Below are 14604 nucleotides of genomic sequence, written 5' to 3'. Positions count from 1 at the left end.
TGTTGGAGTCCATTATTAAAGAAGCAGAGCAGGACATTTGGAAAAACATAATTCATAAAACATAAGGGGTTATGGGGAGCGGGCAGGGAAGTGGAGCTGAGTCCATGATCAGATCAGCCACGATCATATTAAATGGCAGAGCAGGCTCGAGGTGCCATATGGCCTACTCCTGCTCCTATATCTTATGTTTTTATAATTTTGTTCAATAACACCTTATCGAATGCCTTCTGAAAATCCAAATACACCACATCCACTGGTCCCCCCTTATCTATTCTACTAGTTACAACCTCTAAAAACACTAACAGATTTGTCAAACATGATTTCCCTTTCATAAATCCGTGTTGACCCTGTCCAATCCTATTATTATTATCTAAGTGCTCTGTTACCACGTTCTTAATAATAGATTCTAGCATTTTCCCTACTACTGATGTCAGGCTAACTGGTCTGTAGTTCCCCATTTTCTCTCTCCCTCCTTTCTTAAATAGCGGGGTTGGTGATCAGTAAGGGGGAAATTCCATTTATCAAGAAACAATCTGAAGTTGAAAGAGGCAAGTTCTAAGGTTTATAAAATCCTTTCGTTTGACCATCTTAAGCATTCGTTTACACAATCTATTGGCTGTGGCCTGACTTAAAGACGTCTGCAGTAGTTTACACATTGTGAGAAAAGGGGTTAAATCTCTCAAGCAGCCATTGTGACCAATAAGTTAACTGCAGTACAAGTCCCTGACGTACACAGCAGAAAGATCATGCAGAATCTGAATCAAGTATGTTTACCATTCACTGGTTATATTTTTTGAATATTGTTTTTAACTCGGCTTTTCTCCTGCAAGAGAAGTTAGACATGTTTTAACGAAGAAGAAGGTTAAAGACAAACTTTGGTCTGTGCGGGACAGAGCTGGTCCATCTCTGACAGGTTCTCCCGGAGACTGTTTTTGTCACGGTTCCTCTGTAGCCCACTCCGTTGCCCGTCTTGCATTCCAAAAGGTAAGCTAAGGGAGAAGAGAGCAAATGTGTCGGTGAATTGTGCAGTTGTTAAATAGCGTTTCACAATTAAATGAAGCAGCGGTATGGAGCTGGAGCGTTTGGGGCCGCCTTTTTTATCATTGACCCGTCTTTCTTCTCCCTTGTGTTCCTGCCCTCCATTCCTGGAGCTGCACAGCTCCTACCTGGTGCACGACTAAAGGGACCTTTATCCAAGCGTTAATCCAGGCAGTCAGTTATTTAACAGTGGGAGCATCACAGCCCAGCTCTGCGCACAGTTATCCGGCAGCATTGGGATCGAGAATCCTGTCGGACTTCTCTCTTTCTCGTCGATCTCTCACTCTCTTTCCCACTCTCTCACACTTTCTCTGCCACATTCTCACTTTCTCTCCAAAACTCTCGCTCTCTCTCTCTCTCTCTGTCTCATGATCTCTCACTCACTCTCTCTTTATCTCTTTCTCTCACTCTCTCTCTCCAACATTCTCACTCACTCACTCTCACTCTCCCATACTCTCTCTCACACTCCCACACTCTCACTCTCCCATACTCTCACTCTCACTCTCTCCCACACTCTGTCTCTCACTCTCACTCTCCCACACACTCACTCTCCCAGTCTCTCTCTCTCCCACACTCTCACTGTCACTCTCCCACACGCTCTCTCACTCTCTCTCTCTCTCCCACACGCTCACTCTCCCACACTCTCTCCCACAGTCTCTCTCTCCCAGTCTCTCTCTCTCTCTCCCTCCCACACACTCTCCCACACACTCTCTCACTCTCTCTCCCCCACACTCTCTCTCTCTCCCACACCCACACTCTCTCTCACTCACTCTCTCACACTCTCCCTCTCACTCTCCCACATTTACTCTCTCTCTCTCACTCTCTCTCTCCCACACTCTCTCGCTCTCCCACACTCTCTCACTTTCCTGCACTCTCTCACTCTCTCTCTCCCACACTCTCTCACTCTCTCTGCTGCACTCTCTCTCTCTCCCGCACACTCTCTCCCACACTCTCTCTGTCCCACACTCTCTCACTCACTCTCACTCTCTCCCAGTCTCTCTCTCTCTCTCTCACTTTCTCTCTCCCATATTCTCTTTCTCCCTCACTCTCACTCACTCTCACACACTAATAGGATAGTGAAACTAATCCTAATGCCACTCGGGCTGCAATTAGTTATCGCCACCCATCCCCAGTCTTTGCCCTGGTCTGTAATAATAAACAATTTACTAACAGGCGGAAAATAACTGACAGGAAAGACCCTTTGGTCCATTCAATCCTGTCTTGCGCATCACCATATACAGGGGGCTAAATTCGATAGCACCGAAAATGGCCGTGGGGATCATGATGCGCAATTAACCCACGCCCGTTCAATGTCATGCAAGCAGCACACCAAATTCGTGTTCATATTCGTGATTGTATCAAGCAATCAGCGCTAACTGTGCTGTGAATGGCTGCACACATCATCAAGTGACCCAAAATTGTGAGAAGTTAGCGCCGCTTAAAGTTAGCCTGCACTACTTAAAGTCAGCCTGCATCTCTTAAAGGGAAGATGCATTATGGCTGGAACAGGCACTGAAAGTCGTTGTACAACTAATTCTGACCTGGGAAATGCCCAATAATGGCACAACATAGGAGAAAGCAGACTCCAAGGTTTTTGGACGCTGCACTGGAGGCCTTGGTAGAGGAGGTCGAAAAGAGGAGAGATGTGCTGTATCCACTGGTGGCCCTCCAGACACATGCTCAGAAGGCAGTGGGAGCAGCCATGGAGGTCAGTGCCTGGAGTCAAGCTCTAAAGACCTGAATGCAGTGCCGCAAGAAGTTGAATGACCTAATACGAGTGGTCAAGGTCAGTGAATGCATCCTCAAATGCCGTATCCCACCATCTGCACCACTCACCTCACACACTGCTCAATGCACCACACTCCCATCACTCACCTACCAACAATCTCTGTCAATCAGACCTCAGACCTTCACACTCACGCCTCACCCTCATACACTGAGCACTGCTGCAATCCTCACACCACATCTCACAGCTTGCACACGCCATCAGCTATTCTACCATGACAGCCACATCACCCAAATAGATTGCACCACACTCACTGGCACACTCCGCCCTCTCTTGTAGGAGAAGGTGCCGAGCTCAGATACTAACACTGTGCGTAATTTAGAGAATAGCACAGAGAAGGGATCTGCACGCGGTGAGTCACCGGGGTATGAGTGGGCTGCAGCCAGGGCAGGGGGAAAGGGTAGCTCAGGTGCCAGCTCACCAGAGGGTGAGTTCGCTCACGTGTTTTGCTGCACAGGACTCAGACGAGGATCTCGATGGGGTGGCCTACAGAAGAAGGCTGATGGGTATGAAGAATGAATTTGCGGGGGCACGGAGCAGTACCCCTCGGGAGAGGCGAGCCGGTGTGCAATGTCCCCAGTTGTGACACCGTTGCCGAAATTTGTTTTCTGGGAGACACATAGCGCCTCCTAGCGCCCCCCAGTGAGACCGCCTGGGAAAGCGGAATGTCTACCTGAGGAAACATAGATAGAAACATAGAAAATAGGTGCAGGAGTAGGCCATTCGGCCCTTCGAGTCTGCACCGCCATTCAACAAGATCATGGCTGATCACCCACCCCAGCGCCTCGCCCCCCACGCCCCCTCCACACCCCCCCCGACCCCCCCCCCCACAGCCGCAAGGACCACATCCAACTCCCTCCTGAACACATCCAATGAACTGGCATCAACAATTCTCGGCGGCAGGGAACCCCACAGGCCAACAACTCCCTGTGTGAAGAAGTCTCTCCCAATCCCAGCCCCAAACAGCCCCCGGCTCCAGACCCACCCAACACCAGGAACACTCCCCCCGCACCCAACCCGCCCCGTCCCGTCAGAATCCTTCCCAAATGCCGAACATTTGAGGAAAGTCTGATTGTTTTTTATTTTTTTATTGTTGTGCTTTATGCTTCTGTGGCGTCAGTAAGGTATTGGAAATGTTTTTTGTGTCTTTTTTTGTTGATTATTTTTCCCCAGGGAAGACTTCCTTATGGCGCTCCGAGGCAGGCTCTTTAGCTCGGGATTTTCCATTGCTCAGCCGGCTTAGCGCCCTAAGAGAGGTGTGTATCACCTCCCTTAGCGCTCCGCCCCACACTCAGAGCCCAGCTGCTGAATTTTGCGGCCGCAGATTCCTGCTGCCATTAGCGCCTCAAAATGGGCGGTACCGAATTTCCACCCCATTGCGTTTTGTAACGCCGCGTAATCTCCTGGGAGATGCAGAAATCCAGCAATGGAAATTAGCCCAGGAAACACTCTGACGCTGATTCATGTCACAGTAATCCTAGCTCTTGTACAAGGTGATCTCCGCCCCAGCCATAAACAGGTCCAGCACTCGCTCGTGTTACCATACTGCCTTTTTTCCCATATCCTAATAAACAAAAGTATTCAAAGTTTTATTTTTAAAACACTTTGGGGGGGGGGGAAATTTGGTCGCACCTCTGTTGCGGTGTTAACCCGGGCGCAGCGGTAAATTTTGATCCGTCTCCAGCCGCAAAATTCATCGGTTGGGCCCTGAGTGTGGGGCGGGGCGCTAAGGGAGGTGTTACACACCTCTGTTCGGGCGCTAGGCCGGCTGCGCATGGGAAAATCCGTTGCTGAAGGGCCGTCCTCGGAGCCAGCTTCCGTGGAAAAATAAATGGGAACCATACCCACCAAAAACATTCCCAATACCTTACTGTCGCCACTTCAACATAAATTGCAAAGATAAAAACATTTTAAACAATTACATTTACCTCAAGTAGACATTGCTTCCCTCACTGCCGCTGGTATAGCTCGGACCACCTGTGTTCCCAGGGTGCGCTGCGGGGCGCTACAGGTCAGGTGCGATACAAATACCGAGCCGATGTCGCAACCAGGGGCATTGCACACCGACTCACCTCTCCCAGGCGGTACTGCTCCACGCCCTGTCGATACCGGCACCGAATGTCCCGGCGGGGTGCCCGGAAATGCTTCCCGCCGACATTACCGCCCCTCCGGGGCGCTAACAGAGACAGCAACAAACCAAAAATCCAGCCCACCTTCAATGCTCCTGTGATCATTCTCCCAGATTGCACCCAGCAGTGTCCATGAGATTAATCTTTAATTCCTCAAGGCAATGCTGGAGGGTTAGCATCACTAGCTCTCGCTTGAAGGGATTCAGCGAATCAGCATTGATCGCACCGAGCCGGCAACTTGTCCCACAGAGTCCACTATTCTCCACAACTGCCCAACGTCCAACCGAGTTCTCCCCTTAAAAACCTTCTAAGTGTGACCCCCCATCCTCCCGACCCTCTCCAGCTGAAGTAAGTGGTCCACTTAAACAAGGCCACTCCGCACCTGCACCGCTGCAGACAGACCATTCCCACCTGCAATACCGCTCCGCTCCTTTTTACCATCAAAAACGTTGGATTTCACTCGAATCACCGCTGCATGCATTGCAGGGGTAATGAACGGCATAAAAGCGGAAGGTGCGGCCTGGTTTGGGCGGAGGCCAATTTTGGCCCCAAGTTTTACTCTTATACTTCAATTCTTTTGTAATAAAGGCTAAGATACCATTTGCTTTCTTAATTGCTGACTGCACCAGCATGCTAACTTTCAGTGATGTGTGTACAAGGACACCCAGGTCCCTCTGAACACCAACCATACTCCATCTGCCACCTTACTGCCCACTCACTTAACCTGTCTGTATCCCCTTTGTGCTCTCCTCACAACTGGCTTTCCCACCGAGCTTTGTATCAGCAGCAAACTTGGATACATTACATTCTCGGGAACAGTTTCTGGACCAGTAATCCAGAGGCTTGGACTAATGATTCGCAGATGTGAGTTCAATCCCACCACACCACCTTTGAAATTTAAATTCAGTTAATTAAATAAATCTGGAATAAAAAACTAGTACGAGAATGTAATGTATCCAAGTTTGCTGCCGATACAAAGCTCGGTGGGAAAGCAAGTAATGGTGACCATGGAACTATCGGATTGTCGTTAAAAACCCATCCGGTTCACTAATGTCCTTTAGGGAAGGAAATCTGCCGTCCTTACCCGGTCTGGCCTATATGTGACTCCAGACCCACTGCAATGTGGTTGACTCTTAACTGTCCTCTGAAATGGCCTAGCAACATCAGAACATAAAAACAGAAGAAATAGAAACAGGAGTATGCCATATGGCCCCTTGAGCTTGCTCCGCCATTCAATAAGATCATGGCTGATCTGATCATGAACTCGGCTCCAATTCCCTGCCCACTCCCCATAACCCCTTATTCCCTTATCGTTTAAGAAACTGTCTATTTCTGTCTTAAATTTATTCAATGTCCCGGCTTCCACAGCTCTCTGAGGCATCCAATTCCACAGATTCACAACCCTCTGAGAGAATAAATTTCTCCTCATCTCAATTTTAAATGGGCGGCCCCTTATTCTTAGATCGTGCCCTCTAGTTCTAGTCTCCCCTATCAATGGATCCACCTTGTCAAGCTCCCTCATAAACTTATACGTTTCGATAAGATCGCCTCTCATTCTTCTAAATTCCAATGAGTAGAGGCCCAACCTACTCAACCTTTCCTCATAAGTCAACCCCTCATCCCCGGGATCAACCTAGTGAACCTTCTCTGAACTGCCTCCAAAGCAAGTATATCCTTTTGTAAATATGCAAACCAAAACTGCACGCAGTATTCCAGGTGTGGCCTCACCAATACCTTATATAGCTGTAGTAAGACTTCCCTGCTTTTATACTCCATGCCTTTTGCAATAAAGGCTAGGATTCCATTGATTTTATACTCAGCAAGCCACTCAGTTGTACACAACTACTATAAAAACAACAGCGGTCTGCATCTATTTTCTATGTTTCTCAAAGGCAATTAGGGATGGGCAATAGATGCTGGCCTTGTCGGCGATGCCCACATCCCATGAATAAATCTTTTAAAAATTGTTCCCCTCATCCAAATCATTGATATAGATTGTGAATAGCTGGGGCCCAAGCACTGATCCTTGCGGTGCCCCACTAGTTACTGTTTACCAACCCGAAAATGACCCGTTTATTCCTACTCTCTGTTTTCTGTCCGTTAACCAATCTTCAATCCATGTTAATATATTACCCCCAGTCCCATGAGCCCTAATTTTGTGTAATAACCTCTTGTGTGGCACCTTATCGAATGCCTTCAAAAAATCCAAATACACTACATCCACTGGTTTCCCCTTATCTATTCTGCTAGTTACAACCTCAAAAAAACACTAACAGGTTCATCAAACACAATTTCACTTTCATAAATCCGAGTTGACTCTGCCTAATCCTATTATTATTTTCTAAGTGCCCTTTTACCACGTTCTTAATAATAGATTCTAGCATTTCCCCAACTACTGATGTCAGGCTAACTGGTCTGTAGTTCCCCATTTACTCTCTCCCTCCTTTCTTGAATAGCGGGAATAAAGAGATTGCCATTGGAAAATCCATGTCCCCAGGCTACACATCCTGCTGACTGTATTATGGCAGGAAAAATGTTCACAGAAGCACAAGATCACCAAACAGCTGACATCCATATGGAGGTAAAATGAGATAAACCTTCAGTTCCACCATGCAAAATTGCTCAATGTAATATCTGCCTCGGGGATGTCACTGCATCATCGTCATAGACAGTCCCTCGAAATCGAGGAAGACTTGCTTCCACTCTAAAAGTGAGTTCTCAGGTAACTGTACAGTCCAATGGGGGAATTACAGTCCCTGTCATAGGTGGGACAGGCAGTGATTCAAGGAAAGGGTGGGTGGGGAGTCTGGTTTGCCGCAAGCCCCTTTCGCTGCCTACACTTGGTTTCTGCATGCTCTCGGCAACGAGACTCGAGATGCTCAACGTCCTCTCGGATGTTCTTCCTCCAATTTGGGCGGTCTTCGGTCAGGGATCCCCAGGTGTCAGTGCGGATGTTGAACTTTATCAAGGAGGCTTTGAGGGTGTCCTTCAAACATCTCCTCTGCCCACCTGGTGTGTAGGAATTCCGAGTAGAATGCTGCACCATTGATATAGTGTCCATTTTAACTTGGGTCAGGTTTGGGGCTGGGGGGAATTTGAGTAAGAGCGTTAAGCAGTGCCCACCTGAGCCCACTGAAATGTGGCAAGGCTGGCTCTTGGTGGGCATTGAAGGGCAGTGGAGTATTTTTCAGGTAACAGCTCAGGTACCGGTTTTTTAAAGTGATGGATGAAAATGAAATAAACGATCTCCTAGTAAAGGATCCTCTCGGAATGAGTGACCATAACATGGTTGAATTTCAAATTCAGTTAAGGGGTGAGAAAGTTGGATCTCAAACCAGTGTCCTAAGCTTAAATAAAGAAGGCTACAAAGGTATGATGGCAGAGTTGGCTAAAGTGGACTGGGAAAATGGATTAAAGTGTGGGATGGCTGATGAGCAGTGGCCGACATTTAAGGAGATATTTCATAACTCGCAACAAAAATATATCCCAATGAGAAGGAAAGACTGCAAGAGAAGGGATAACCATCTGTGGCTAACTAAGGAAATAAGGGAGGGTATCAACTTGAAAATAAGGGCATACAATGTGGCCAAGACTGGTGGGAGGCCAGACGATTGGGAAACTTTTAAAAACCAGCAAAGACCGACTAGAAAAATGATAGAGAGGGAAGATAGATTATGAAAGTAAACTAGCATGAAATATAAAAAGAGACAGTATGGGCCCAAGTTTCCACACGATAAAAAGCGGGCGCCCCTCTGAGCTGGGTGCCCATTTTTCACGCCGAAAACGGCGCCAGAAAAAAAACGCGCGATTCTGGAGAGCCCTGCAGCTCCATGTCTGCCTGGCGCGGCGCCCAGGGGGGCGGAGCCTACCACTCGCGCCGATTTTGTAAGTGGGAGGAGGCGGATACCATTTAAATTAGTTTTTTTCCTGCCGGCAACGCTGCGCATGTGCGTTGGAGCGTTCGCGCACGCGCAGTGAGAAGGAAACATTGGCACTCGGCCATTTTTGTAGTTCTTTGTAGCTGTTTAATTTTTGAACATTTTTTAATAAAAGCACATTGCCATCAGCACTGAGGCTTCTTGCAGCAGTGAGAAGGCTGCAGGAAGCCTCAGAAAGTTGAGGCAGCCGTTTCCCTCCTCCCTCCCCCCGTGGGAACGAATGGCTGCCTCCTCCCCCCCCACCCCCGCAGCATTCTCCCTGGCTGAAGCACTTTCACACAGGTAGGAAGATGGTTTATTTAATCTTTTCTTTGCTTATAAATTTTTATTCAGGTTGGATTTATTTGTATAATATTTGTATAAGTATAAATAAGGATTTATTATAGAATTTAATGACTTCCCTTCCCCCCCCACCCCCCCCCCACCTCGTTCTGGACGCCTAATTTGTAACCTGCGCCTGATTTTTTTGTTCTACAAAAATCTTCACTTGCTCCATTCTAAGTTAGTTTGGTGTACGTTTTCACTGTGGAAACTTTGAAATCAGGCGTCAGTGGCCGGACACGCCCCCTTTTGAAGAAAAAATTCTGTTCCAAAGTGGAACTGTTCGACCTGACTAGAACTGCAGAAAAAAAATGTGGAGAATTGCGATTTCTAAGATAGTCCGTTCTCCACCAGTTGCTCCTAAAAATCAGGCGCAAATCATGTGGAAACTTGGGCCCATAGAGTTTCTACAGGTACATAAAAAAGAAAAGTAAATGTTGGTCCCCGAGAGGATGAGAGTGGGGAATTAATAATGGGGAACAGGGAAATGGCAGAGAATTTGAATAAATATTTTGTATCGGTCTTCACGGTAGAAGACACTAAAAACATCCCAATAGTGGATAATCAAGGGGCCATAGGGAGGGAGGAACTTAATACAATCACTATCACTAAAGAAGTAGTACTTGGTAAAATAATGGGACTAAAGACGAACAAGTCCCCTGGACCTGACGGCTTGCATCCTAGGGTCTTAAAAGAAGTGGCTGCAGAGATGGTGGATGCATTGGTTGTAATCTACCAAAATTCCCTGGAATCTGGGGTGATCCCAGCAGATTCGAAAACCGCAAATGTAACGCCCCTATTTAAAAAAGGAGACAGACAGAAAGCAGGAAACTATAGACCAGTTAGCCTAACATCTGTCATTGGGAAAATGCTGGAGTCCATTATTAAAGAATCAGTAGCAGGACATTTGGAAAATCATAATTCAATCAAGCAGAGTCAGCATAGTTTTATGAAAGGGAAATCATGTTTGACAAATTTGCTGGAGTTCTTCGAAGATGTAACAAGCAGGGTGGATAAGGGGGGACCAGTGGATGTAGTGTATTTGGGTTTCCAGAAGGCATTCAATAAGGTGCCACATAAAAGGTTACTGCACAAGATAAAAGTTCACGGGGTTGGGGATAATATATTAGCATGGATTGGGGATTGGCTAACTAACAGGAAACAGAGAGTCTGGATAAATGGGTCATTTTCCGGTTGGCAAACAGTAACTAGTGGGGTGCCGTAGGGATCAGTGCTGGGGCCTCAACTATTTACAATCTATATTAATGATTTGGATGAAGGGACCGAGTGTAATGTAGCCAAGTTTGCTGATGACACAAAGATGGGCGAGAAAGCAAATTGTGAGGAGGACACAAAAAATCTGCAAAGGGATATAGACAGGCTAAGTGAGTGGGCAAAAAATTGGTAGGTGGAGTATAATGTGGGAAAATGTGAGGTTATCCACCTTGGCAGAAAAAATAGAAAAGCAAATTATAATTTAAAAGGAGAAAAATTGCAAAGTGTTGCAGTACAGAGGGACCTGGGGGTCCTTGTGCACGAAACACAAAAAGTTAGTACGTAGGTACAGGAAGTAATCAGGAAGGCAAATGGAATGTTGGCCTTTATTGCAAGGGGGATAGAGTATAAAAGCAGGGAAGTCCTGCTACAACTGTACAGGGTATTGGTAAGGCCACACCTGGAGTACTGCATACAGTTTTGTTCTCCATATTTAAGAAAGGATATACTTGCATTGGAGGCTGTTCAGAGAAGGTTCACTAGGTTGATTCCGGAAATGAGGGGGTTGATTTATGAGGATAGGTTGAGTAGGTTGGGCTTATACACATTGGAGTTCAGAAGAATGAGGTGATCTTATTCAAACTTATAAGATAATGAGGAGGCTCGACAAGATGGATGCAGAGAGGATATTTCCACTCATAGGGGAAACTAAAACTAGGGGACATAGTCTTAGAATAAGGGGCTGCCCATTTAAAACTGAGATGAGGAGGAATTTCTTCTCTCAGAGGGTTGTAAATCTATGGAATTCTCTTCCCCAGTGAGCTGTGGAGGCTGGCTCTTTGAATATATTTAAGGCGGAGATAGACAGGTTTTTGAGCGATAAGGGAATAAAGGGTTATGGGGAGCGAGCAGGGAAGTGGAGTTGAGTCCATGATCAGATCAGCCATGATGTTATTGAATGGCGAAGCAGGCTCAGCGGGCCAAATGGCCGACTCCTGCTCCTATTTTTGTGTTTTTGTGTTCTTGTGCAACAAGAGCAGGTCAAAGACTGGGTATTCTGTGGCAAATGTCTTACCCCCTGACTCCCCAAAGCCTTTCCACCATCTTCAAGGCACAAGTCAGCAGTGTAATGGAATACTCTCCACTTGCCTTGATGAATGCAGCTCCAACAACACTCAAGAAGCTCGACACCATCCAGGACAAAGCAGCCCCCTTGATTGGCACGCCTTCAACATTCACTCCCTCCACCGCACTGTGTCTGCAGTGTGTACCATCTACAAGATGCACTGCAGCAACTCGCCAAGGCTTCTTCAGCAGTACCTCCCAAACCCGCGACCTCTACCACCTAGAAGGACAAGGGCAGCAGGTACATGGGAACACCACCACCTCCACATTCCTCTCCAAGTCACACACCATCCTGACCTGGAAATATATCGCTGTTCATTCATCGTTGCTGGGTCAAAATCCTGGAACTCCCTCTCTAATAGCACTGTGGGAGTATTTTCACCACACGGACTGCAGCGGTTCAAGAAGGCCACCACCTTCTCAAGGACAATTAGGGATGGGCAATAAATGCTGGCCTTGCCAGCGACACCCACATCCCAGGAATGAATAATAAAAAAGTCTTCATTTACCTTGTTTCTCATAAAGAATGGCATTTGTTCTTCTCACCACCAGTTGCGTGCGACTGTTGTCTGCTGTAATGAGGCACTCTTGATTCTTTTGAGTGAAGAGGAAAGCTCTGACAAATAAAATACACAATGAGCTATATTGCTAGATAAAATACGACGGGAGACATCGTGACTTTGGGACGAGTCGCCCATTATACATCTCTCCCCATTCTCACTTCACAGTCAGGAGGGATGTGTAACGGGTAGCCGACCCGATATCGGCCATAATCCCAATGACCCCAGTGATATAGATGAGGCTGAACCGATCTATGCCAACATCACTAACCACGTAAAAGTTGCTTTCTAAGTTTCCTGCAGTAACACTGCTATGTAGTAGGAATAAGAAGCGAGTTTTAAAGCGCCCATGCACAAAACCAAATGAGTTCTTGTTTTGTGTTAGTTCAGAATTAAAAATGCTATTTTCCACAAGATAAGATACATTCGAAGACTCCTCTTGATGCTAGCATTTGGTCACTCAGCACAGTTATTTCACAATAAGAACATAAGAAATAGGAACAGGAGTAGGCCATATGCCCCTCGAGCCTGCTCCGCCATTCAATAAGATCATGGCTGATCCGATCATGGACTCGGCTCCACTTCCCCGCCTGCTCCCCATAACCCCTTATCATTTAAGATTATCCGTTTCCATGATTTTAAAGTTAGTGTTAACGGGTTTAAAATGAATAGTTTAGCACCTCCATTAAAGGACAAAGGAATGTTGTACAGCTGCGCTAAGAGCCAGCCAGCTTATATTGGCAAGTCACTGTTAGCCTTTGACTCAGCCACTTGAGGAAGCATTGGTTCTATATTTCCTCGTGTTTTCTGCCACTGTGCTGGTGAAAACCCTGTTTCCACCTGATGCAGTTACGGCAGATCGAAGCCCCATGGAATGTAGGGCCTTGGTGCCTTTTGTTCCATGACAACTTCTTCGAAGACGTGACGAGATTTTCCCAATCGGCCTTTATTTGAAGGCCGCAGTGTAATGACTCCACAGCAGTCGCAGGACGGAAAGGGCCCAAACATTCCATGTCAACACTTGTGGCCTCCGCGTGAGCAAAGAGCCCGAGTCACATTTACCCACCTGCTTCCCAAGACCAACATTTCACATATCGTAGAAAGTTCAAATCTAAGTTGTCCTATGTCAAACACAGCAAACGCAGGGAATGCACAGTGGACTAGTCTGCATCTGTCTCTGTTCTGGCAAGGATGCTACAATCAAACCATTTTGGCCATTGTGGACCGTCGCCAAAGCCCTTCAGCGATCTCCCCTCAGCCTTGTTGACCGATGACAAAATGCTTGGAAGAACTGCGACATACGGAATGGATTCCTTATGGAGGAGCCCACAGTACAACCTGAAGGATCAAACCTTCCTGCAAACAGTGGACAGCCATCGACCACCTCAGAACTGGTCATGGTGGATGCTGCCACCTTCTCCATAGGTGGAAGATTAAAGCATCCTCATCATGCGACTGTGGAGCTCCTAATCAGACCCTGGAGCATATCACTGAGCACTGCCCTCAGAGGAAATTCGCAGGCAGCATACAAGATATCCACGCTGTTACACCGGAAGCTTTGGCCCGGATATCCGACTTGGATAATGACATTTGATTTGCTTTTGCTACCTCCATACGGAAGAAGAAAGAAGACTCAAAACATGAATCGGCCTCCTTCCTTAAAGAAAGACAGATTTGTATTTATATAGCGCCTTTCACAACCGCAGGGCATCCCAAAGTGCTTTCCAGCCAATTGAGCACTTTTTGAAATGTAGGCACTGTTGTAATGTAGGAAACTGTACACAGGAAATTTGTGCACAGCAAGCTCCCACAAAGAGCAATGAGATAAATGACCAGATAATCTGTTTCAGTGCTGTCAGTTGAGGTGACTTGCCAGGACACTAGTGGGAACTCCCCGCTCTTCTTCAAAATAGTGCCATGGGATCTTTTGTGTCCGCCTAAGAGGGCGGACGGGGCCTCGGTTTAACGTCTCATCTGAAGGACAGTGCCTCCGACAGTGCAGCACTCCCTCAGCCTAGATTTTTCTGCACAAGTCTCTGCAGTGGGACTTGAACCCATAATCTCCTGCTATCAGAGGTGAGAGAGTGCTACCCACTGAGCCACCTTGGCTGAACCTTGTGTTCTGATGCTAATGGTCCAGTTGTACATTTCCTGCATTTTCTACCTTTTATTTGATAAAGAGAAATGTCTACCTGCAAATAAATTGGGTTTCTTTGTTGCATTTTGCGGCACATTCTTCCTCACTGACCACTTGGTATCTCAATTCTCTCACCGAATAAATCCAGGCGCCTTGTGTTTTCACATAATTGTTCAGTATATTGCTTCTGACTGTACAAAAAAAATACACATTACGGTAGTACGTTTTGTTTCTAACAACGTGCTTCGACACAAACCCATCCAAAACCAGTTAATAGTTTCACTCACCGAAATATGGCAAAGTCAGAAAAAGGAGCTGCAAGTGAGCGAGCATTTTACTCCTGATTTCAAGCACT

The 14604-nt window shown here is 46.7% G+C and overlaps 1 protein-coding gene across 1 annotated transcript in view; it reads right to left on the bottom strand.

The window, feature by feature from the left end:
• plg (plasminogen) overlaps positions 1-14604 on the bottom strand; it is a 283880-nt gene that overhangs the window by 249873 nt on the left and 19403 nt on the right. Inside the window, exons 3-5 of the mRNA XM_070891008.1 lie at positions 14305-14492; positions 12062-12168; positions 875-989 (exon numbers count right to left, since the gene is read on the bottom strand). Of these exons, the coding sequence (XP_070747109.1) occupies positions 875-989; positions 12062-12168; positions 14305-14492 (410 nt within the window). The remainder of the gene's footprint in view (positions 1-874; positions 990-12061; positions 12169-14304; positions 14493-14604) is intronic.

Source organism: Pristiophorus japonicus, chromosome 9, assembly GCF_044704955.1.
Source record: "Pristiophorus japonicus isolate sPriJap1 chromosome 9, sPriJap1.hap1, whole genome shotgun sequence".
Lineage (NCBI taxonomy): Eukaryota > Metazoa > Chordata > Chondrichthyes > Pristiophoridae > Pristiophorus > Pristiophorus japonicus.
Note: the sequence above shows the minus strand (reverse complement) of the source record. Positions and strands in the feature narration are given on the sequence as shown.